Genomic DNA, 24211 nt, shown 5'->3' with positions numbered 1-24211 from the left:
AAATTGGTTTCCCCATTAAAATAACTTGTAGATATCTCATGCCCTTTTGACAGTCAACGTAAACTATGGCTTTGGTAGGGAAGCTCACAGACTCACCGTCCAGTCTTACAGGGTTCACAATTGTGTTTCAACCTTGTGAACAAGGGGAGACCAGGGGTTATGGCCCCAAGTCAGAATCCGAAGTCCCCGGGTCCACTTTCAGGTTTAGCTTTTCTTTCATCTTGTTTCCTTACGCCCCCTTGTGGTCAAGAATTGAGTACTCAGAAGGCCCATGGTGAATTACAGGTACTACCAACAGATTCCAAAGGCATTTCCCATTTTATGCTGGAAACCCCCCATGGATCAGCCCTCCCCTACTCATAAATCTATGTACTCCCAAACCTCATAAGAGTGAGCTTAATTTTCCTAATTATAAGATAAATACATGTTTCAAAATTTTAGAATTGAAAAATACAGAAAAGTGTGAAGGAAATAAACACAATAAATACTCTGACCTGGAAGAGGTAGTCAAATTTTGTGAGGTATTCCTGAGTTTTTCATGCACGTACCTATACACATACATATAGAATTTTTAAAAATGCACAATACAATATAATTAGTCTATCACCAGCTCCCAAACTAGCCATTACTAATGCCTACATCTTTCCATGTGCACCTCCTCTGCCCAATCCCTCTGCCGCCCCATCAGAGGTAAACCATGACGTTTATGGTTATAATTTCCTCGCTTCTTCTTAAAGTAAAATTCACACACACACACACACACACACACACACACAGAGGATTACACTGTACTTATATTTATGTTTCTTCCTTGTTTTTCCCACTGAGCCTTTCCCCCAGATAATCAAATATTATCAGGACACCTGGTTGTACCATAACCCAGAATATGGGAGCATTCGAATTTTTTAAATGAATCCTCTGAATGCTGGTCATGTTGCTTGTTTTAAATTTTTTGCTACTCTAAATCATTCAAGCTTTTGAAGATGAATCTTTGCACAAATCTATGATTATTTCTTTGAGGTGTGGTCTTAGGCATGGAATGTCAGAGTATGATGTGTTAAGTCTGTGATCACTCTGTCCCTCTACACTGGAAGCCATTCCCCTGCTGTCCACCTGGGTCATTCTGACAACACTTTTCAGACGAGCCTTCAGTCTCCTCTCTATGCATAGTTATGTGCTTTTACAGCAGGATCCCTGTGCTCTGATGCCTCCTTGAAGAAGCGCAGGCACTTGGTTTGTATGTCCTCTTATTCAAAGATATCTAGTGGTTTCTCACCCCTCAGAATTTTGGAGTTCTTGAAAACAAGCAAGTGGGCCCTTTTCCTTGAAAGAAATAGGGAATTAACACCGATGACTTCGGAATCTTAATTTTTCTTACACCTAGGGTAATTGAGCTACCAATTCTTCACAGTGGGACTTCTGTTCTTAATTGCTTTTTCATTTGAGGGTAAAAGTGTACTAACCTTCTGAGATTTTTTCTCTCAAAAAGGCAACGTAAGCAGATCAACAGGTTATCTCGACTAGAGTAGGTGACTTGTACTGGGAACTTGCTTACTAGGTGACACCATGTTCATGGGCCTCTGGACCCACAGAGCACTGACATATTGGGGTGTTTCCTCATATGTTACCTCTGAGCATGGTGCCCTGTACATAGTAAGCACTTAGCAAATGTTTCACAAATGAAGGAATCTAAAGTCCCTCCCCTGCTCTAAAATCCTGATTCTAGAGATTTTTATCGGAGAAGGATGCCATGTTATTAGGATTTGGACTGAGAATGTACAATACTTTCTACACTTCCCAGGATTTTAGATCCCAGTGGAGGCAGGGAAATGAGAACTGGCTATAGTTTGGAAGTGGCCAAGGCCAGAGACCTGATATGGACATTGAGCATTAACCTGATCTAGTTAAGCGGACAAGGCCAGAAGGACAGGAAGCAAAGGAAGGATTCTCTCTGCAGCTGCTGTTTTCCTTAGCAGTTTCTTTCATCACCTTCCTGCATCAGGTGTAGGGGAGGAAAGGAAGTTTCTCTGCATGACCTGGGACAGGTGGTGTCAGATCGTTTCAGAAAGAAGATCTTTGAATAACAGAAGCCACCTTTAGATGGCAGAAGCCAAAGGAAGGAATGTTGCCAGATTCCCAAAGTGCTCCTTACAGCCTTAACTGGCCTGCTGTACAGCCAAAAGCCAGGTCTGTGCCTAAATACAGGCTGCAGTTGTGGTTCTAATATTCATATATGTGAATAAGTATAAGTTTTGTTTGCATAACTTTTAAACTTATTGAACGTTAATTTTCATCTGTGTTAGTAACTAGTGAACATTTTCCATATGCCAGGTAGATTGTTATGTGCTATGAATACATTATTTCATTTAATACCCACTACAATACTCTAAAGTATATCTTACTTAGTTGTTTCACAGATGTAGAAACTGAGGCATGGAGAGGTTAAGTTGCTTGTCAAGACCACGGAGTTGGCGGATCTGAGATGCAAACCCAGCCTCTTTTGACTCCAAAGCTCATTTTATTTAGCCTACAAAGTCACATGGCTTTGCCTATGACATTCATCATCTTCTGCTTCAATTGGTAAGCATTTGTCCAAGTTCTGCATTACGAGTCTTTTGGGAGCATTTACCTTACTTCTCTCTTATTAGCCTGAAATTCCATGCATGCAGCAGGCAAATAGTGCTATTTGCTTTTGGTTCAAGCAGCAACTTGGTCTGCGGACTGAACATCACAGATTGTGTGTGGGTTCTCCTCAACTTTTATTTTGAAAATTTTAAACTTAGAGGAAAATTTCAAGAATACTGTAATGATCATCCACATACCTTCTACCTAGATTCACCAATTGTTAACATTGTGTGCACTTTTTCTTTTTCTTGACCTTTTGAGTCAGCTGCAGACACATGCTATTTCACTCCTAAATACTTTAGCATGTAACTCCTAAAATCAATGCCCAGGTGCATAACCAAGATACAATTATTGCTCTCAGAAAGTTTTACATTGTTCTATTATACTCTACATTCAAATTTTCCCAATTGTCCCAATAATGTTTCTCAATAGCTGGGGGGGCGGAGAGGGGTTGTTGTGGTGTTTGGTTTTTGTTTTTTTTTGATCCAGGGTACAATTTGGGATCACATTGCTTTTAGGATCATATTTTTCATCTTCTTTAATCTAGAACAGTTCACTAGTCTTTTTCTTTCTTTTATTAAATTTACATTTTTAAAGAGACTGGGCAGTTGTTTTGCAGAATGTCCCTCAATTTGAGTTTGTTTCCTCATGAATGGAGACAAATTACACTCTTTTGGCAAAAATAATTATCCTGTGTCCTCGGTGCATCACATCAGGGAGTGCATGATGTCAGTCTGATTTCTTTGATGTGCAGGTACTCTTTTCTCTTTAGTAAGTAATCTGATGGTGATACTTTAAAACAGCACAAATATCCTCAACCATTCTGCACCCACCGATAATTTTTGTCTGAGTCAATTATTGGTGGTTCCAGAGTGCTAATTTTCTACAATATTTCTACAATCTCTTCTACATTTATTAGCAGGTCCTCTTCTCTAAAAAAGAGATTCCCTTCCACCTCACTCCTTTGAATTATAATCTACCTAAGGCTGCCAGTGTCTTGAATACATGACGTCACTTACACCCTTCGGGGCCCATATTTTCTTATCCTTAGGGTGAGATGACCTATGGGTCACATTCTTGAATTTCAGTCCGTCGTTTACTTTCCCGAAAAGCTCTGCAAGCATCCGTCAGAGAATGAAATGGCCTGGGTCTGGCCGGTCAGGGCGTAGCAACTACCTGCATAGAGTACCACGCCCCCTCCACCCGCCTTCCCTGCGGCCCCTTCCTTGACAACAGTAACTAGTAACTTCTCGCGTTCTCGCGAGAGCGAGCCCCTTCAAGGACAAAGCTGATTCCCCCAGGCTTCCTCCGCCTGGCCTGGCGTCAATCTCTGCCCTGGGCACCTGCGTGCCGGGCTCTGCCGCGCACGCGCGTACGCCGAGCCAGACAGTTGGCGGTGTTGGTTCGCCCCAGCTGTCCCTCTCCTCACGCAACTCTGAGGCGCGCGACCCCGGTGTGACACCACGGCGCTTACGCGGTGCGGAGGGAGGCAGGGGCGCGCAGGCGCCGCAGGGGGAGTAAGGCCGCGCAGGCGCGGACGGCGTTGGTTGAAGAAGACCTTCAGCGTTGCCCTAGCGGAGTACCTGCTCTCTGGGTGCAGGTGAGGAGAGCCGAGTCCGCGGGCCTGGCGGGAGGTGATGGGGCAGTGGGTGCCACCGAGACGGGGGCCTGACGGGAGGCGGGCCCAACGGAGGGGTCGGGAGGGAGAGAGCAGCCTAACGGGGCGCGGCTGACCGGGCCGGGCCGCGGACGGCAAAAGGGACCTTGCTTCCCCTGGCCGCCTCAGGTGATGGAGCCGCTGCGCCGGAGGGGGCAGGCGGCGCAGCGAGCGCCGAGCCGCGACCTTCCCTCTGCCTGGTGTGGCCACGGGACTTTGTTTCCAGGCGTCCGGCCAGGGAGGAGGTTGGTTTCTGGGGAAGCTGGATTCTCGAACCCCAAACCCACTCCCCGTACCCAGCTTCCTCTCTGAAATTGTTGTTCAGCATGAGGGGGCCTTTCCACTCACCTCCAAAGGGAGGATGCTGTACGTGCAACTTAAATAGGAGAAATGAGGAACAAGCGGGGTTCTTGACTGTGGTTATTGAGCGAAGCGGTGTTAGTCAACGCTCTCCCTTCCCCCGCTTGCATCTAATGTAACCTTGGTATGTTGTTCATGCCTCAAGTAACAAGTGCATTTTGTAGAGCTAATAGAAATACGTGATGATAGCTTTACTCTTGAGTAACGTGCAGACTCTGTCTTCTCGAGTTTTTGCTTGATCATACCAGTCGTGCATGTCCCATCAGAATCGTGGACCTGAAAAAGTAAGCTTGAACCAAGCAGAATGGAGATCAGTTAGTAAACTAAACCAGCCGCACGGCTTTTGCAAAGTGTTTTGGCAGCGGTTTTGAAAAAGACGCAAAATGCTGAAAGATTGTGATGAGTCCCTAGGTGGCTGTTTCTAAACGTTTAAGTGCACTTGTTGTTTTGTCAGTAGATGAAAAACCAGACTGTAAAGCCTTAACATTTCCATTTGAATGTATAGTGCCCGCTTTTCCGTACTAAACTTCCCAAATTATAGTCGTCTGGTAAAATTTCAACAGATTACCTGCATCCGTTGTGATTATAAAAAATAATATCAGATTGCAATTGGCAACCTGTAAATTTTGTAGAATTGATCATTTGAATACAAGGTACCGAATTGTAAAAATAATTGCTCTAGAAGTGAACCCTGAAACCTTGTGCCTTATAATCAAGTTTTATTATGGTATGAGTCAATGCATTTTTTCCTGACCCTTTTCATCTTTTCTGTACTCTTTCCTCCCACCGGTGTGTGTGTGTGTGACACACTGTTCCCTGAACATACAATGCCACATTTGATGGGTTTAGGTTAAGGAACAAATTTGTAATGAATTCATAATTCAATGCTTCATTCGTGTATGTAATGTTTAGGTGTGATGGCACAGGCAGAAACTTCGCAGAAGGCCAGATTAAGACCCAGGCTAAATATACGTAAATATTAGTTTGAATGTGTAGGTAGGTCAGGCGTAGTAATTGCGAGGGCTAGATGGTGCTCTGGAATTTTCTGGTGTGGCGATTGGGGCTGCTGGGGTGGCCACAGGTGGTTTTACAATTAGTTACACAGGGCTTTTGAAAAGGCTGCAGGAAAAGATTGCCCGTTACCCAGCGAGGGCAAAGGAGTGGTCTGTTCAGCGGTGTTAACAGAGCGGAGAATTTCCCTGTGCAAGTCGTATTGGCAGTACAAACGCTGAATATAAGTAGGCAAGATGAAGAGTCAAGGCATCTTAGGAAGCAGATTACTGCAGGTAGAATTTATCCTATTTTTGGTTAATGGGTAAGATTATAGCACTTTATTTTAAGAACAGCTTTAAGGGAGGACATCCTGGATGAGTGAATACATTGCAATTGGTATGGTAATTCTTATTTTAAGAGCTGAATTTCAGAGTGGTAAAAACGTTAACCTTGAAGATTTTTAATGCATCTGTTTAAGCTTACAGTTCCTTAACAAATTTACTTTGTCCCCTAATACAGCTCTTCAGCTTTATAACAGTCCAAGAAATGTTTTTCTAATGTAAGTTTTCCTTTTTTAAAAGCAAAAAAAGTTAACACATTTTTTCCTTCAGCCTGTGGGAAATTCCTTTTCTTTGAAATGTAATCACGAAGAAGACCTCTGGACTTTCCTGGGAAAACCCCTTTTATTCTCCAGCCTTTAGGGAAGCTCCTTTTAAAGGAGCAGGATGTCTGCTCAGGTTTGCTCGCATTAGGGGATAAGCATTAATGATGCAAAGGAAGAGAAAACCATATACCCTTTCTCAGCACTAAATAGTAGAAGGACTTAGGGTGAATAAATACTAAATGGTTATTTTTATTCCATTGTCCCCATTTTCTTTATAAGATATGTGTAACACACCAACTTACTGTGACCTAGGAAAGGCTGCCAAGGATGTCTTCAACAAAGGATATGGTAAGTGTGGTACTGTAAATGTTCAATTTTGGGTAAGGGTTAATACTGAATGCCTATTATACTGTGCTGGTAAAATGAGGTTAAGTCAACATTAATGTGTCTCACAAGATTTAAAGGGTTAACTATTAACAGGTTATTAGACTTCATTTCTTAGAGGTAGAGTCCCACAGGCTTTAAAAACAATTGTGTGTGAGTGTGTGTGTACACACACAAATATGCATAGCCAATATTATCTGTAAGACCAAATAGTATAAATCTGAAATATGTATACCTCTCTGGCTAGCCCTGGTGACATTTAAAGTAGGGCATGCATTTTTACTTCTTCAATTAATGGCAGTGTTTTTGTGAAGAGTGAAGACAAAACTTTTGACCACTTTGGAGTGACATATTTTTTTATCCAAATGGACATTTTAGTTTTTAAAGTTTAGTCTTTAAACTTAATTTTTTGTTGTACACATTTGATTTTTTATTAACTAGGAGTGTTAGTTGTGTATGTTTTAAGCTTGCGTATGTATCTGCATAGTATTTTCTAATAAATCTGGTTCTCAGAATAGTACATACTCCTTAATTCATTTGTTCTTTAAATTATAGTTTTAAAATATGTGTACTAGTTTGAGGGGGTTAAAAATGTATGCGTAAGTTATTTCATAATTCAATTTCTCTTGAAACTCTCACCTAAGAAGAATATTGTCTTTTCCATATGGAAGGTACTATGGACTATTTTCATAATTTCTAAGTTGCAAAAATTGGAGTGAATGTCACATTTTGTAAGTTACTGTGTTTTTTTGTGTGTGTGTCTAGGGTTTGGCATGGTCAAAATAGACCTGAGAACCAAGTCATGTAGTGGAGTGGTAAGTACCTAATATATTTTCTGTAGATGTAGCCGGATTAACTGAAAGGAGCCTGTTTACAAATCAATGTTTAGACTAGATATGTGAAGCAGCATACTTTTGGCTCTGTTCCGTCTTCCAGACAGCTTTGTTCCACTCTCAGATTTCAGTGAGAATCCCCACTCAGCCACCTAGGTCTTACTCTTAGGAGATACAGTGTGTGCCATGTCGTTATACCTTCACAAATACGGGCACTGAAAACTTGACCATCGTCATAGTGGGTTCATGGAAGTTTTATCACCCTTTCACAAGGACAAATTAATTTTAGTCTGTCTCTTCATGATTAATTGAAGGAAATGTAAAAATAAAATGCACATAGAAATTAGTTTACAGTTTTTATTGATGTTCATAAAGTCTTTTTTACTGGAAGTTAAGAATATAGTCAGAGATACATGTACATACATTTTCAAAGCATGTACATTAACCAGAGCTTTTATTCAGTAAGTCTCAGCAACTAAATTGACTATACATTTACCTCATTTTCTGATTTCTCCTTATTGGCTGCATCTTTTTTGGTATTACCTATTCAAATCAATGTAAATTATATTTCTAGATATGATGATTTAATTGGAAGGGCAGGAGGTGCATGGAATTGTTACGATACTTTATCTCATACTCTGTATAATCATGCTTTGTCACTGTCATTCTTTCCCTTGGGTTTTCTAGTGGTGAATAAATATATATGCAGCTATCCTGCTGGGATGGGCATATCGTATGTGGTTCTGTTAAAATGGAAATATTATACTCATTTTGGGTAGGGTTTCAGAATTTGCTCAAGTCAGGTTTGTGTTGCAAAAACCATCAACTAAAATTTTATCTCCCTTTCATGCTGCTGTGGTGTGGGAATATTCATTCAGATGGTAAGAAAAACAAAGCGCATTTGTGTGCTTGTTTTTATGGCTGCTTTTGGTCTCTGGTACTGATTTGTGATAAATTACATCCATTGCTCCAAATTTCTTAGGTTGCATCTTGATATTTTTATCATATGTCCTCTATTTAACAATAACATGTTAAAGATTGTCTTGTTGCTTTCTAGCCTTTAATGTAGAGCTGTAGATGTTATGTGCATGTTATAAATGTATTTTGCACTGTTTGATCTAATTGTGAAGTTAAACAAAAGCAATTATAAGCTTGGAACTGAAGTTAGAAAAATAGTAGCCTTCTCTTTGAGATTCATATCTCTGGTATTTTAGACTTTTGACAGATTCAAACTAAGAAATAATGATAACAAGGAAGAAAAGTAGACTGACTACTCTTTTACCTTGACTTTGAGCAGTAAAATTAAGGTTTATATTTGCTACACTTTCAAGTTTATGAAAGGTTAATGTAAAAAATAAAATACTGGGTAGTTGGATCTACTAAAAGAATGTGCTGGTCAAATTAAATAATTGTGTGAACTGTTAAATATGGTTAGCTTTTTATCGTTTGTTGTTTTTTTTTTCACTAAGGCCTTGCCATAAATGTGCAGCATGATATTTTCTTTGAAAACTGTCTGTGTAGCATTGATAAACAGATCAGAGTTTTCCAGTTGTTTCATCAGCCTAGAACCAGAGTTAGGGAGCAGAGTATTTGGTGAAGGGAGGATTCATATTGCAGGCAATGAAATATAACTGGTCAGGCCTGGCAGCATTTCAGAAATGTTCTTTAAAAACAAGGCCCATCAGAATGGTTTTTTTTCTTGACAGTTCATAGATTGTCAGTAACAGGTGTTGACTGTTTGCTTCCCCCTAGAAGGATATCTTTTTCTAATTGCTTATTGTCATATGACTGAAATGACATCTAAGTCGGGAGGAGGAGCTATTTTAAGGTACTCATAGTAACTCTTTGATAGAAAGCACTTTAAAAAGATAGAGAAGGGAGAAAGAAGGATGAATTATGACATTGCATTTTGTTATAAAAAATGAATAGATACTTTCAAATAATAAAATTGTTTATGCTTAAAATTTTATAGATAGTTTTGTGGACACAAATAATAAAGGTTTCCTAACAATGTGAATGTATTAAATGCCACTGAACTGTATATTTAAAAATGGTTAAAATTGTACATTTTATATTGTGTATTTTATAACAATAAACATAAAATTTTAAAAAGTGATAGAGTTCTGGCCTTATTAAAAAGGGAGAAGGAGGTTAGTGCTTCCACTGATTTGGGAATTTTAAGGACTTTAAAATTAACTGATGGTTTAAATGATGATAGAGAACTGATAATCTTTTTCAGGCCATGAAAATAAAATGTTTAAGGTTCTCTCTCTTTTTTTTTTTCTTTTTTTAAGTAAAGGCAGTTTCAGTTATTTCTCTTCTAAAGGAGAAAATTCAGTGCTGGCTGGTGTGGCTCAGTGGATTGTGTGCTGGCCTGCAAACCAAAGGGTCCCCAGTCAGATTCCCAGTCAGGGCACATGCCTGGGTTGCAGGCCGTGTTCCCAATAAGGGGTGCAGCCACACATCGATGTGTCTCCCCCTCTTTCTCCCTCCCCCTCTGTCTAAAAATAAATAAATAAATAAAAATTTTAGGAGAAAATTGAAGATTTCCATTAAGTAAGAGAGTATGTTAAACAAAAATTATCAATTAGGTGAAGTAATAGATCTAAAACTGGTTAAAATATTTAGAGATTAGAAAGAAAGAAAGCAAGCAGGTGCTAAGGTGCCATAGAGTAGGGCTGCAGTAAGAAGTTAATTGTACTGGTGTGCAATGCATTGAACACTGCTCTCTGAAATGATCTTTTTCTATTTGATGAGCTCTCTTTAAAGTAATTTTTTTTTTATTGCTTAGGAATTTTCTACTTCTGGTCATGCTTATACTGATACAGGGAAAGCTTCAGGCAACCTAGAGACCAAATATAAGGTCTGTAATTATGGACTTACCTTCACCCAAAAATGGAACACAGACAATACTCTTGGAACAGAAATCTCTTGGGAGAATAAGGTAAAAGAAAGTATTTGACGTTATTTGTATGTCAAATTTATCTTGCGGATAAGAGGATGAACAAACCCCAAATATAAGCTGAGTGAGATCTTAAAATTTATCCAGTAGCAATATTTTTCCTTTGTACATGGCCTTCTTTGGCGTGTCTTATGTTTCTAGGAAGTAAGGCCTTGTTTGTGACTATGTAATTATTACTCTTCATCTTTATTCTGAACTGTTCTGTTTATTCTGTTATATTGGGTTGGCCAAAAAGTTTGTTTATGTTTTTCCATATAATAGCTCAAGTAGTGCTTAGTTGTCTTTAACTTCATTTAAAACAATTTTGTTAGATTGTATTGTGACAGCTGTCATATCAGTCTGCTTTTAAAAAAAACTTATCAAAGTTGGTGAAATTTGTGCAGCCATTTTAATATTGAAGATGGAAGAAGATATGCAACATTTTCAGCATATTATGCTTTATTATTTCAAGAAAGGTAAAAACACCTGAAATGCAAAAAACTGTGCAGTGTCTGGAGAAGATGCTGTGACTGATCGAATGTGTCAGAAGTGGTTTGCCAAGTTTCTTGGTGCTATTGACATTTTGGCCAAATAATTCTTTGCTGTGGGACTGTCTTATGCATTGGAAGATGTTTAGCAACACCCCTGGCCTCTACCCACCAGAAGCCAATAGCAGGAGACAGCCGACATACTCAGAATATCCAAATCAATAAAGTTATTGGTGAAAATGAAAAATATGTCATTTACAGAAAACACTAAATGCGCTTTTTGGTCAACCGAATACGCCTGAGCCTCTTCTGGGTAGACTAAACTATTTGCAGTGATTTAGTTTTAATTTTGTTTTGTAAACATTGTGAAATTGGCTCCACAGAAAAATGTTTCTAAAATTTTATATTTTCAAAGAGAAAACCTATCAGATATTTGTCTACTATGTACAGGGCACTATTTTTCGAGGTCTGTCTATATGCACATTACCATATATAAGGTAATATAAATGGGTAACTGAGTAAATTACTTGTTAGCTTATTAAATATCAGGTTGTGTTATTAACAAATTTTAAGATAATTCAATATTGTTGTGTTGGGATCTTGTTGTTTTTGTACTGTGATTTACGTTACTTGCTGGAAGAGAATTTGACCTTTACAGTTTAACCTGTTTTTTTGGCGAGAGAATCATGATGAAGCCTGGGGTGAGGGGAGAGGGATAAAGGGACAGGGAAGAGTGAAGAGGTAATTTATGAAATACAATATTGGCCTTTCTTTAATGGACTTCCTTTTTTTTGTTAGGAAGTTTGGGAAAACATTAGAATTGGTTTATTGAGTCAAAATAAGAATAGAAAGTTATTAATTATTAATTTTAAATCTTTATTTTTCAGTTGGCCGAAGGGTTGAAACTTACTCTTGATACGATATTTGTACCGAACACAGGGTAATTATCCAAACCCCGTTTTCTGAAATGTGTTTAGCCTGTAGGGGTAGAGAGGTTTAGAATAGGGCATTAAAATAAAAAGTTTTGATGCAGAAGGGCTTAGGAGGTTGCTGTCAAGAGTATGAGAGACCTTGTGTATGCAGTGAAGAGAAAGGAAGACTCCCTTGAGGCAGGCACAATTTTTATTTGAAAATTGATCAGATCAACAAAAACATAAATCTAGTCCAAAGAGGCACATAGTAGAAAAAGTTTAGGAACTTGAAGGGTTTGAGATTAGATTATTTCTTAAGCTATACCATATCATTGATGTGGTATTTTGCTCAGAATTTCTTAAGAAAACAATGTAATCTCCTGGCTGTAGAACATATTAACAACTAGTTCTGCTATTGACTTGCTTTCTTAGCCTGTATAACTCCTCCCAACATTTCTGCTTCAGTTTCTTCATCTGAAAAACAGGGACTGTGTTTTTTCTTATCTGCCTATCATGGGCCGTGGCTCTCAGGATGTCAGAGGTGCTGGATAAAGGCAGAGCAGCATTTCTTAATTGTAACAACAGGCATATCCTTCCTGCCATACACTTCAGTTATGTTCAGGACACATATTCTCTCATAAGAGGCCTGATTGGAACAGAACAGGATTATTAAGAACGAATTTCAGTATTGCCCTTCAAAACTGCACAGTTTCTTCCATCTATCCAACATGGAGAAAACACTCACCCTAAGGAAAATAAATAGACTTACCATAGAGCTGTATCCTTTAAGAAAAAAAAAGAACACTTCTCTCCATGGTAGGTTAGTAAGTTAAAAGTGAAGTTGGTCGGGTGTTGTTGCTTTTTGTAGCTTTTGGAAATATTTAAAGAAATTTGGCTTATAATACATGTGTATTCACATTATTAATTTGGTACTGAAATACCTTATTCCTTTTTACACCTTTGTTCATACTTTCAAAACATCATGAAATACCCTATTATTTGACCTTACAGTGAGGAATAGGTAAAAACAGTACATATATTTCTAATACTAAGTCATTTGAAACATGTTTCCTGTATTTTTGCCATATACCTCTGGGGGAAAGGGGATCTTATGGTAAAGATTCCTGGATAGTAGTAGAAACTCTTGTTGTTTACATTGTGTTGTATTTGTTTTTCACAGAAAGAAGAGTGGGAAATTGAAGGCCTCCTATAAACGGGATTGTTTCAGTCTTGGCAGTAATGTTGATATAGATTTTTCTGGCCCGACCATCTATGGCTGGGCTGTGTTAGCCTTTGAAGGTTGGCTTGCTGGCTATCAGATGAGTTTTGACACAGCGAAATCCAAACTGTCACAGAATAATTTCGCCCTGGGTTACAAAGCTGCGGACTTCCAGCTGCACACTCATGTGTGAGTGTTTATAATTTATTCCTCCTTTAGTGTCAGTGCGTTCACGCCAAAAGTTGGTAGCCATTAGCATATTGAGAAGGTTAGAAGGGATGGCAATTGCATTTAATGCCTTGGTGGGCATCCAACCTCGCTGCACTGTTTTTGTAGTCAGCAAAACATTGCCAGAAGTTAGTGCATTTGGTGCATTGCACAGTGCTGCTGGTAGTTACTGCTTCTCAGCCTGTACCCCAAACTCTGTGAAGTTCTAGAATCTCTAGAAGAAGCACTGGGATGGAGAGAGCCCAGGACATGAATCACCTGATATAAGGGATCCTTTGGAGATATTCCTGTTTCCCCTGGGGCCCTGTGCAGCTTGGCAGTATCTGGAAATAGGACTGTTTGGAGCATAAAAAACAACTGCCTAATTGATCTGAGCATGCTAGAGCATTCCTGGGAGGTTTTTGGTTCCTTTGGTCAGAAGTAGCAAGTCCTCAAAGTAATTCCGGGCTCAGTTTTGTAGGCTGCACCCTGTTGGTGAAATGAAATGAATTTGAACTTCTAAATTTTATGTCTTGGGCCTCTGGGCATTGCTACTATACTGTGAAGAGAAAGCAAAGGATGAGCTATGTGTTTTTGAACTGTTGCATATTTCTCTTCACTAGGCTGACTTAAGTCACACAGTGGTATAGACAGGTTTCATTAAAACCAATGAAAAAGTATTCACCAGAAAAACTATGAAAACTCAGGGACTGTAACCTCTGGGATGCTTTGCAGCAATTTAGGTACTTCTCTGGAGCAGCGCATGCTAGGTATTTTCGGGAGGGTGCTTTCTAGGGCTCTGTTTTACATGAAATCTAGAATTGGCTTTCCTCCCATAGTTGTACCACTATGTATATGTTTCTGTGGAGTCTTTATTGAAGTTTATAAATTCTGTGAACACGTCAGTGAGACCTATAGGTCATATTCACCTAAGGTCTCTGGCTTTGTGCATAAGTTTTGTGACTAAGAAGTTTATATCATGTAGAAAAGCCAAGTGAATGAAGTGTTAACTACATTCTGATAAGGTGGTTAAATTACATAACTGGATTTAGTTCCTTATTTCGTTTGGGAATAATTTATGCCAGAAGTTTGCTGAAATCTGTAGTTGCAAAAATGAGATCCTTGTTTAGTCAGTCTTAGAATTTGTTTCCATATCGATAACCATGGTACAAATTAGATATTTACGACTTTTCTTACACCATGAAAACAGGAATGATGGCACTGAATTTGGAGGGTCTATCTACCAGAAGGTTAATGAGAAGATTGAAACATCAATAAACCTTGCGTGGACAGCTGGCAGTAACAACACCCGCTTTGGCATCGCTGCTAAATACAAGTTGGATTGTAGAACAACTCTCTCTGTAAGTGCTACCAGATTGTGTCTGCTCTTAGGCTTTCATCTAAGTTATGAATGAGAGCTGTGGTGTGGTTGTAGTTTGTGTGTTCTTTAACTTTAATGAGCTAGTCATTGTGTAGTGAAAGGAGTATTACCCCTGAAGTCAGGAAGTTGGGTTCTAGTCCTAGCTCCTCCTGTATTTGGCTGTTGTCTGACCTCCTCCAGTCAATTTCTCTTTGGCCTCAAAATTTTATTATCTATAAATTCATGGGATTTGATTACAATTCCTGTAGGTATTAGTAATTCTTAATAATAACATTAATTGAGCTCTTAAATTTCAGATACTGTGCTAAGGGCTTTACATGTATTATCTCATTTAATCCTCACAACTACCATAGGTGGTGAGTAGTGTCCGCATCCCTGTTTTACGGATGAGGGAAGGAACTGAGGCTTCAAGAGATCAGATAACTTGCCCAAGGTCACACAATAAGTGGCAGTGCCAAGATTTGAGCCAGATCTGTCTCTCTCCAGAGCTCATGTTCTAACCACTGTCAGAGGTCGTAAACTGGTATCTCGAAGAATTTAGTACACGGAGATATTTGGCTGCACAGTGTTTTAAAAATATTTGTGTGAGGCCTTTAAGCCTACATTCTCAAGGTCCATACTAGTTCTCTTAACTTCGTAAAAGGTTTTTTATCTTTTTATTAATTAAATTTTCAGTTTCAAGCATTCTAGATTTAGCTTTGAAAATAGGATGCATGAAGTGGTCGTACTGGACTTATAAAATTGATTATTTTCTTACTGTTTCTATTTGATCTCCTAATCTTAGGCTAAAGTAAATAATGCCAGCCTGATTGGACTGGGTTATACTCAGACTCTTCGACCAGGTAAGTAAAGGAATTAATACCAGCAGGGTTGGGGCAGAAAATGATAGAAGAATAATGAAAATGACCTATAAAACAACCTACAATCACTGTTGGCTGATTCAGACCATTTTGTAACATTTGGTTGTTTCAGGCAGTTTCAGGCACTTTTGCTTAAAAACATTTTTTGCATTTCTGACTATAACTTCGTCACTCTGGCTTATAAGTTTGGTTGATCATTTATTCTTAACCCTGAACTGCAAATAAAGTTTGCCATGATTATGTTTTACTCATTGCAGATCAGATGATTATAGATAACCCTGTATTAAGTTTAGTAATAGCCATATGCTTGTAACTTACACCCAGCTGTAATCCATGCCATTGACTCCATCTATTGTTTCTAGAAAATACAGAGCTGATCATAATACTTGTTACAAGTGACTGTGTTTTCTTCTTCCTAGGAGTCAAACTGACCCTATCAGCTTTAATTGATGGAAAGAACTTCAATGCAGGAGGTCACAAGGTTGGGTTGGGATTTGAACTAGAAGCTTAATGAGGTTTTGAGTAAAACATCAGATTTCTCCCTGGAGATGAAGAGAAATGAACCCACTATGTTTTGGCCTTAAAATTCTTCTCTGAAATTTCAAAAGTGTGAACTTTTTATTCTTCCAAAGAATTGTAATCCTCCCGCACACTGAAGTCTAGAGATCGCAAGTCCATCCTAAGGGAGGTGCTGGAAGGCATGCCTGGAAGTTGTCATATTTGTGCCACATTTCAGTTCAGTTCCACAGTATTATTTTAAATGTGATCCTCAGCGACAATGTAGTGTCGTGTTATAAAGGAAATAACCCGATCCTCCAGTTTGTACATCACGTCCTGCATGTCCCGCACTACTTTTTCATGACCTTTTAATATATTGATCTCTGTGCTGTAGTGGAGTCTTTGGTTTATTAGCATCAGAGCAAAATAAAATAAACCCATCACATTTGAAAGTAGTCACTCATCTGACTTGTTAGTGGTGGCTTTCTTACATTTGGTGTGATTTGCTTTGAAAAGCACTCTCATAGGTGGGATTTATGCCAACAGTGGAATGTCTGAAATGTCTGTGCCGTCGCTTGTCCCTTCCGCTTTAGTTTACCTTTCTCTTCTTGCTTCTCTGCACTCAGGCTAACGCGTGAAGCTGAGCTTTGTTCTGCCGGGCTGACACTCATTTGTTGAGGCACTTGCTTTTTTTTTAGCAGTGCGACAGAGTAGCATCAGTTGGTAGTTCTGAGAAAAAAGCGAGGTATGAGTGGTTAAAAGATTGGCAAAGGAAAGAGTATAATTAGGGGGATGTACTGGAGGGAACAGAGTGGTGGGAGGAGGCCAAAGCTGGAGGCGTGCACGTCTGTGGCTCCTCCCAAGCCTCCAGAAGATGTTTTTGATTACTAGGTCTAGAAAAATGATAACCTAAGAGTGGAAATAACAGAAAAAAAATTAGTAGATTGTGATCACAGCTTACTGGTAAGTCATCTTCCTTTCTAAAAGTAGAACTGCAGGGGAAAAAAATTTTTTTTATCAAATTCAGTCAGTTCAGACATAAAGGTGAAACTTGCCATTCTTTTCAAACCGTATTTTTTTCTGTTACCACTAACAGTTTGATATGTATCCTTGCAGATATTTTTCAAGTGTCTTTAGAGATTACATAAATATCTATCTATGATATTAAAATGCATATCTTGTTTTGCAGTATACTTTTAAATTTAACATACAGAGCTCTTTTTTTTATCATATACATCGGCTTCATGTTATTTTAATTTTACACTAGTGGGTTGAACCACCATTACTGGAGATAAAGTATAACGGGAAAGGCAAGGCAGTGAAGGAAGTGAGTAACAAATTCATTCTGTCTTGTTGACACCTGTGCCTGGTTAACTCTGTCTTACTGGATGAACTTTACAGCATGAAAATGGAGGGGATGCTGCCAAGGGCTCTTCTGCACTGCATGTGGGGATTTCTTTACCATCTAGAGCGGAAGAATAAGGCGTTTGAGTCGGCAGCCAACTGCTGTGTGTTAGAGGTGTGGTGCCGTGGGGCATTTCTGTCTAGTGGTAAGGGTAGGGCTCATATGGGAATACAGGAAACACGGATGAGATGTACCTTTAATTAATTTGTTGATTACCTGATGAAGTTGTGTTATGGCCTGAATTAAATGGGGAGAAAATAGATTTGTGTTTTTCCTTTCCCATGCTATTCCTTTTAAATTGTGTTATTACAGAGCTAAAGAATCAATTTTTTGTGTGTTGATAAAGTAATCAGTGTATGAACATAGGTAGTTGAAAGTCAGCCTTTTATTTAATAGTTTTATTGAGGTATATGGCTGGCTAGGCTGTGTCCTAAGTATCGTTATTGTGAGAGTCCTTAAGTTGTAGCAGAAAGGAAAGCTCATTTCTTGAGCTTCTGCGCCAGGTACTGTGCTGGTAATCCTATATAATCCATTCAGCCCTCACAACAGTAACTGCCAACATCAGGAAAGAAAACCACTGAGAGGTATTCTAGGACGGTGCAGATCCTCATGGTTTCTCGTAGGGAAAATCCTCAGTAGCTCCCTACCCTCCTCCATAGAATGTGTTCTCCTCTCCCCCTCCTACTCTAGCTTTTTTCCCCTCCCATTTCTCTCTAGTTTAGCCTTTTAAGTCCTATGGCCACTCCCTTTATTTGATTTTAACTTCTTATATTGATTCATTCAGGACACTGCTGGTATACTCAGTTTTGCCTTTTGAGTCCTACTCAAGATAATTGGCCTTCATTACAGCCTTATAAGCTTTTGTGCCTGGGACTGGAGAACTAACATTCTAGTATGTGTATTGAATGCCAGTGGATTCTTTGATTCTTTAACTCCACTCTTAGGAATTGGCTTTAGGGAAATCATCAGAGATGCACAAAGATTTATATACAAGGTTTCTCATAATAGAAATTGATAGCCAGTCAAACAATGTATGTATAATATACATACCATTCGTAAGTGACTTATTCAGCCATTAAAAATGTTTCTGAAGAATAACCATTGAGGATTGTTCACAGTATGTTAAATAGGAAAAACAAAGTAAAACTAATCTTGATTTTGTTTTTTTTAAAATATGTGCAAATACTGGAGAAATGCTCTAAAATATTAATACTCATCTCAGAAAGGTGGAATCATATGCAATTTTTGCTTATTTTATACTTTATTTGGTGTTCTAAAGTGAATTTCTTGTTTCTGTCATCAGGGAAAACTCTTCTAATGTTACTGTTTGAGAGAGGCCGCGAGCTGGTCGTGGCAGCGCGGCAGGCAGCATTCTGATTGGTGGTGAGAGTACTTGGGGCTCCGCGTGAGGTTTTTCTTGGGTTTTGTAATAATAAAGTTCCCACACATTTTAAACATTAATTACTGCAAGAGATCAGGAAGACGTCACAGTGTATTGCTAATCCATCATTATACCCTGAGCATCACTGCTCAAGGGACAGAGGACAATAAACGTCCAAAGTTTCATTAAGTTACTAAATGTGTGTCCTTGGAAGCTCACTGCCAACTTGGCCAAGCCTCAGGTCCTAGAACCTAGGACAGGAGGAGTCAAAGCCATTTCTGGGCCACTCTACAGTGTTACCTATATACACAAGCAAGAAGACCATCCTTCCCTCTAAGACCAGAGCCTCTGATGGTGTGTGCTTCATGTGTCCTCTGATTTTGTTCCCTCTGCTTGTTTCCCATTAGAAACAAAGCCCCTTTTTCTTTTGCCCTCCACTTAAATGTTGGCATTCAGGTCCCATCCTCCATTCTTTAACTCTACACCTTGGTGATGCATTTGGTAGAGTCTTGTCAAATTACATCTGCCTGTCCTTAGGTCCTGGTATGTCTCAGGGGCCTTCTCAGAATAAAGGTGGTCTGATAATAGCACCATTCTTACTCGGATTTTAAACAAATTGTCAATTAGGACAACCTGTCAGTGGATGGAGGCCAAAAGCCTCACCTTTCCCTCTTGATACTCTCACTGAGTGAGTGACAGCTGCGCTGGGCCAGGGGCAGGCCTCCTGCCTGGGCTGGGTGGTATGAGGGGCAGGAATTCTTGTGCTCTTGAGGTCAGTCCCCCTCTCAAGAATTGGGGAGGAACTGACCAGCATGCCCCGATAATTCTTCCCAAATGTACCAATCACATGCATTCCTTTCCTCTGGTGCAGGGACTAAAAGGGTACATAGAGGCCAAAGTATGTTGCTAACGGTGGTCCAGTCACATGGAAGGAGACATTTAAGAACGGGGCACAGCTTTCATAGTTTGTGTGTGTGCACGTGTGTGCGTGTGTGTGTATTTTAAGGCATAGACAGTCTCTTCCCTCCTCCCAGAGATTTGGCTTGTTCACTTAGGAAATATATCCAAATCTTGAAGTTGGGGTAAGTGGAGTATGTGCTCGAACACATCTTCCTGGTGATGCTCACATACTTAATTCTGCTTAGCCTGTGAACTCCATTCTTGCCTTCCTGGGCAGCTGCCTCCTAAGCTAATGACTCCCAAAACTTATCTCCATCTGAGACGGCTCCCCCGGCCTCCAAACCTTTACAGCCAGCTACCTGGCAGACACCTCTTTTCATATTCTGCAGGCACCTAAGGCTCACCATTTTCCAATCTAAACCAACAATTTTACTGGGAATTTTTACAGCCAAATTTCTGTCTCCTGTGAAAACTTCCTGACCTCCCCAAGCCATGCATCGGCCCTCCCCCAGGGTTCCTCCCACTCCATGGACACATTCTCACGGTGGCAGCAATCACACTGTATCGCTGTTCTGTTTGCTATCTCCCCTCCTGCCTGTGAACTCCTAGAGGGCTATCTTTTGTCTTCCTACCTCCAGGGGCCAGGCCAGCCCCTGGCATATGAAGGTACCCAATGGATGTTTGCTGAGTGAATGAAAATGGGCCGGCCATCGGGCAGGTGGCTTGTTTGACTTCAAGTCGGGATTTCTGCTTACGGATTGAGGTTCTCCTTTTGCAGGTATTCATAGTTCCATGGGGAAACCAAAGAAGCACAGATGATTCCTAGCAACTCTAAATTATGGTATAATTAACATTCTGTGATGTGATTTCACTGCTGCAATCTAGAAAGGTTCTAGAAAAATGGTCATAATTGCAATTACACTTGGCCCCACCAGGTGTCGCTGTTGATACTGCCAATGAAGGATGATGGCTGGCCTGTGGGGAGTCCGTGCCTTCTGCCCAAGAGCTCAGCCTATCTCCTTTTGAGCTTCTCACTCCCTTCCCCAACACCTGCCTACTCATAGTTTGGAATCTCAACGTTCAGAGTTCAGTTTAACCTCTGAATGTCAAGCCTCGAGGAAAGGCAAGGAAATTCTCCACCCTATTCTGATCCAGATCACTTTTGCTGTTTGTCTCGTTCTAGCCAGTGGAGATGGAGAACAGTTTGATCACCTTTGTTGAGTCTGAAATTCCTTACTTAAAATCAGATGTAATTCCTAATGTTTCCTTTATAAATACAAAATAAACCTTACCCTTTCTTCCTAGCCTTCCAAGTGTTCCTTCTGAATCCTCCCTGTCTACTAGTCCTTTTTCTAGAGACCACATTGTGGACACAGTCTGGCAGCTGCGCACAGGAAGATACTGAGGTAAGGCCAGGAAGCCAGGGGACTGCCTGCCCTGCCACCATTTGGCTGCCTAAACTTTCCCTCACTCCGTGCCTTAGTTTCCCAGGGCCTGGCCAGTTCCAGGTATTTTAAAACCAGTGTTTCAAAAAGGATGGTAGTGGGTGATGGGAGTACAGGTGACTTCTTCCTTTTTTCAGAGTATGCTTCAGCGTTGTTTCATTGTCTTTTCAGTAATAAAGGATGGTGTGTGCTATAAAAATATTCCGGAGGGTGACGATCCAGGAACAGGGCTACATTTCCCCTTTAGGAGAATTTAACCATATTCTATGGGTCTGAGTTTTGAATTATTCTAGTTGTGTGACAAACGCCTTTGGGCCCTGACCAGTGTGGCTCGGTTGGTTGGACATTGTCCCACAAAGGGGAGGGTTGTCAGTTTGATTCCTATTCCAGATACATGCCTAGGTTGGGGCTCAGTCCCTGGTCAGGGTGTGTATGAGAGGCAATTGATCGATGTTTCTCTCCCTCCCTTCCTCTCTCTAAATAAATATATTTTTTAAGCACCATTGGTATTTGATATGGATTGCATTGAATCTATAGATTGCTTTGGGTAGTGTGTACATTTTAATAATGTTAATTTTTCCTATCCATGAGCACAGTAGATGCTCCACTTATTTGTATCTTCAATATCTTTCTTCAACATCTTAAGAATTTTCCGAGTACAGGTCTTTTACTTCCTTGGTTAAATTGATTCCTAGCTTTTTTTTGATGCAGTTGTAAATGGAATTGTTTTCTTATTTTCTCTTTCTGACAGTTCATCAGTGGTGTATAAAAATGCAGCTGATTTCTGAATATTTGGTATCCTGCTACTTAATTCATTGATCAGTTCTAGTAAATTTTTTATGGACTCTTTAGGGTTCTCTACATATATATAAGTATCATGTCATCTGTAAATAATGTTTTACTTCTTCCCTTCCAATCTGGATTCCTTTTCTTTCTTTTCCTTGTCTGATTGCTATGGCTAGGACTTCCAATAAAAGTGGTAAAAGTGGACATCCCTCTCTTGTTCCTGATCTTTATTATGTTGAGGTATGTTACCTTTTCAAATTGTTATTTATTTATTTGGAGGGGGAGGGTGGGAACGGGGTGGGAGAAAAACATTGATGTGAGAGAGAAACATTAATCGGTTGCCTCTTGCACATGCCCTAACGGGATCAAACCCGCAGCCCATGCAAGTGCCCTGACCCAGAATTGAATCTGCGACCTTTCGATTTACGGGAGGATGTTCCAACCAACTGAGCCACACTGGCCAGGGTGAGATGTGGTCCCTTTATTTCCACTTTGCTGGAAGTTATTATCATAAGTGGATGCTGGATTTTGCTAGGTTTTTTCTGCATCTATTGATATGCTCACATAATTTTTATCCATTTTGTGTCATGGACTGGTTTTAATTTTTATTCTACAGCTTATTCTAAGACAGGGAAGATGTATGAATAAATACGTTTACATATTTGCTCAAAAAGTCCTTTTGGAAAGGTAGAAAATGAAGTAAAAGCTTTGTCTTTGGAGCTCTGGTTCCATTTGAGAGCCTGTGCCCCCTGCAGACTTTGTGGTGTGAGGGGAGCCCAGCCAGACAGAGGGAGGACAGCAGTCTCCAGGGAACCCCTTCTGGCTCCGAACACCTCTCTAATGCGTGGCAGGGTGGTCTGGTGTCAAAATCTCAATGAATCTCCAGGGACACAAGAGTTAACCCTTGTCTAGGAGTGTGTGCATTTTTAGAGGAAGAGGCTGATTAACTCAGAGAAAAAGGTGGCCCAGACAGGGGAGCTCTCCACCATCATCCCTGCCCCTCCGCCCCTGCGCCCCATCCGAGGTGTGAACTCTTGTCTCCCTGAGCTCACCTCCCTGCCCTCACAGGAGGGGACACAGGGTGGCCATCTCTCTCAGATAACAGAGGCTGGGGAAGGGAACAGTGGGCAAGGCTTCTCTGCACATTGCTGGTGACAGAGTTAGGTGCTTAGTCATTCAAAGGCTCAGAGTGAACGTGACCTTTAGCCCACTTTGCCTGCCCAGCCTCTATCTCTGCCACCCTGACTCCTGGGGCTGTGCCGGGGCTCAGATGGCAGTCCTTCTTCCAGCACATGGCTTGCAAAAACTGCCACTGTGTTGTCTTACTGTTATTTTTCTTATAAATTTAGAAGGGAACTCAACTTTGTTCTTGAATCTATGATTTTATCATAAGTGTAGAAATGAAAGGCCTAAAATGCCACTTTTAACAATGAAAAGGGCACATTTCTTTGCGATGAAGGACTTTTAACACCTGGCCAGTTTTCCTCATCTCTGTTATCTTCCTGGCTCGGGAAGGAACTGGAGCGCGTGACTCCCTGCAGAGGCTAAAAAAGTTTCCTTCTGAAGCTCCAAGTGGTTGTCTTTTTTTGTTTTGTTTTGGGATGTCTAAGCCAAGAAGAAAGGATGTGTATTTCCCTGCTAGGTCCTCTGCCCTGAAATCAGGCCAACTTTAGAGTGACAAACCCGTTATCAGAGAGTTCATTGCTGAAGGACCAAGGTATGTGTTTATTAACAGTGGGGATTTCTGGATGTTGAGCCATTCTTTCCTTTTCTTGCTCATGTATAGTTTCTGCACAAATATGTCATAGTAAAATAAGAGAAAAGGTGATCTGAAAAATAGAGGTAACCAAATACATAGTTTTTATGATTGTGGAAACTCTAGATAAAAAACACTGATATTTAGAAAAAAACTTCAGAGGCAAACTTGAGGGGCATTTTTTATTATAAATTTAATATGGTTGATTAATGAAAAATCACAATGAAGTACCGAGAAAATGTCTGTCAATATAAAAATTTTAGCAGCATTTCCATAGTTTCAGGCTCTAACATTAGTCATACTTCCTCCCTCCCACTATCAAAAAAGAATGCAATGGGACTACAGTAGAGCATCAAGATGTTCAGCTTAGTAAAGGCCTCAAGGAAATCCTCAAATCCAGTGTATTGTCTGATATTTCAACCTCCCCCCTGCCGAATTTCTAGAATGTATAAGTACTCGCTTCAGCGTTTGAGACAAGAATTCCTTTCTTCCGAATGCAGGGGAGAATAGGAGTGAAAATTAGAACTGGACTTGATATGTAGTGCTTGATTTCATGTCTTTAACATCTGTACAGTCT

General features: G+C 40.0%; 1 protein-coding gene across 2 annotated transcripts; it reads left to right on the top strand.

The window, feature by feature from the left end:
* The first annotated feature begins 3959 nt into the window (after positions 1-3959).
* VDAC3 (voltage dependent anion channel 3) lies at positions 3960-16424 on the top strand. Of its 2 annotated transcripts, XM_054565951.1 has the most exons (9): positions 3960-4225; positions 6519-6587; positions 7389-7438; positions 10248-10400; positions 11773-11825; positions 12977-13204; positions 14433-14583; positions 15388-15445; positions 15883-16424. In XM_054565951.1, the coding sequence occupies exons 2-9, from the start codon at positions 6521-6523 to the stop codon at positions 15972-15974; spliced, it is 852 nt and encodes a 283-aa protein (XP_054421926.1). In that variant the 5' UTR covers positions 3960-4225; positions 6519-6520; the 3' UTR covers positions 15975-16424. The 2 variants fall into 2 exon arrangements, with proteins under 2 accessions (XP_054421926.1, XP_054421927.1); XM_054565952.1 differs by lacking the exons at positions 3960-4225; positions 6519-6587; positions 7389-7438 and adding an exon at positions 8309-8337.
* Positions 16425-24211: the final 7787 nt, after the last annotated feature.

Source organism: Pteronotus mesoamericanus, unplaced genomic scaffold, assembly GCF_021234165.1.
Source record: "Pteronotus mesoamericanus isolate MK-2021 breed Mesoamerican mustached bat unplaced genomic scaffold, CSHL_Meso_final contig_169, whole genome shotgun sequence".
Taxonomy (NCBI): Eukaryota; Metazoa; Chordata; class Mammalia; order Chiroptera; family Mormoopidae; genus Pteronotus; species Pteronotus mesoamericanus.
The sequence above is the reverse complement of the archived record's forward strand: the minus strand, read 5'-3'. Positions and strand labels throughout refer to the sequence as shown.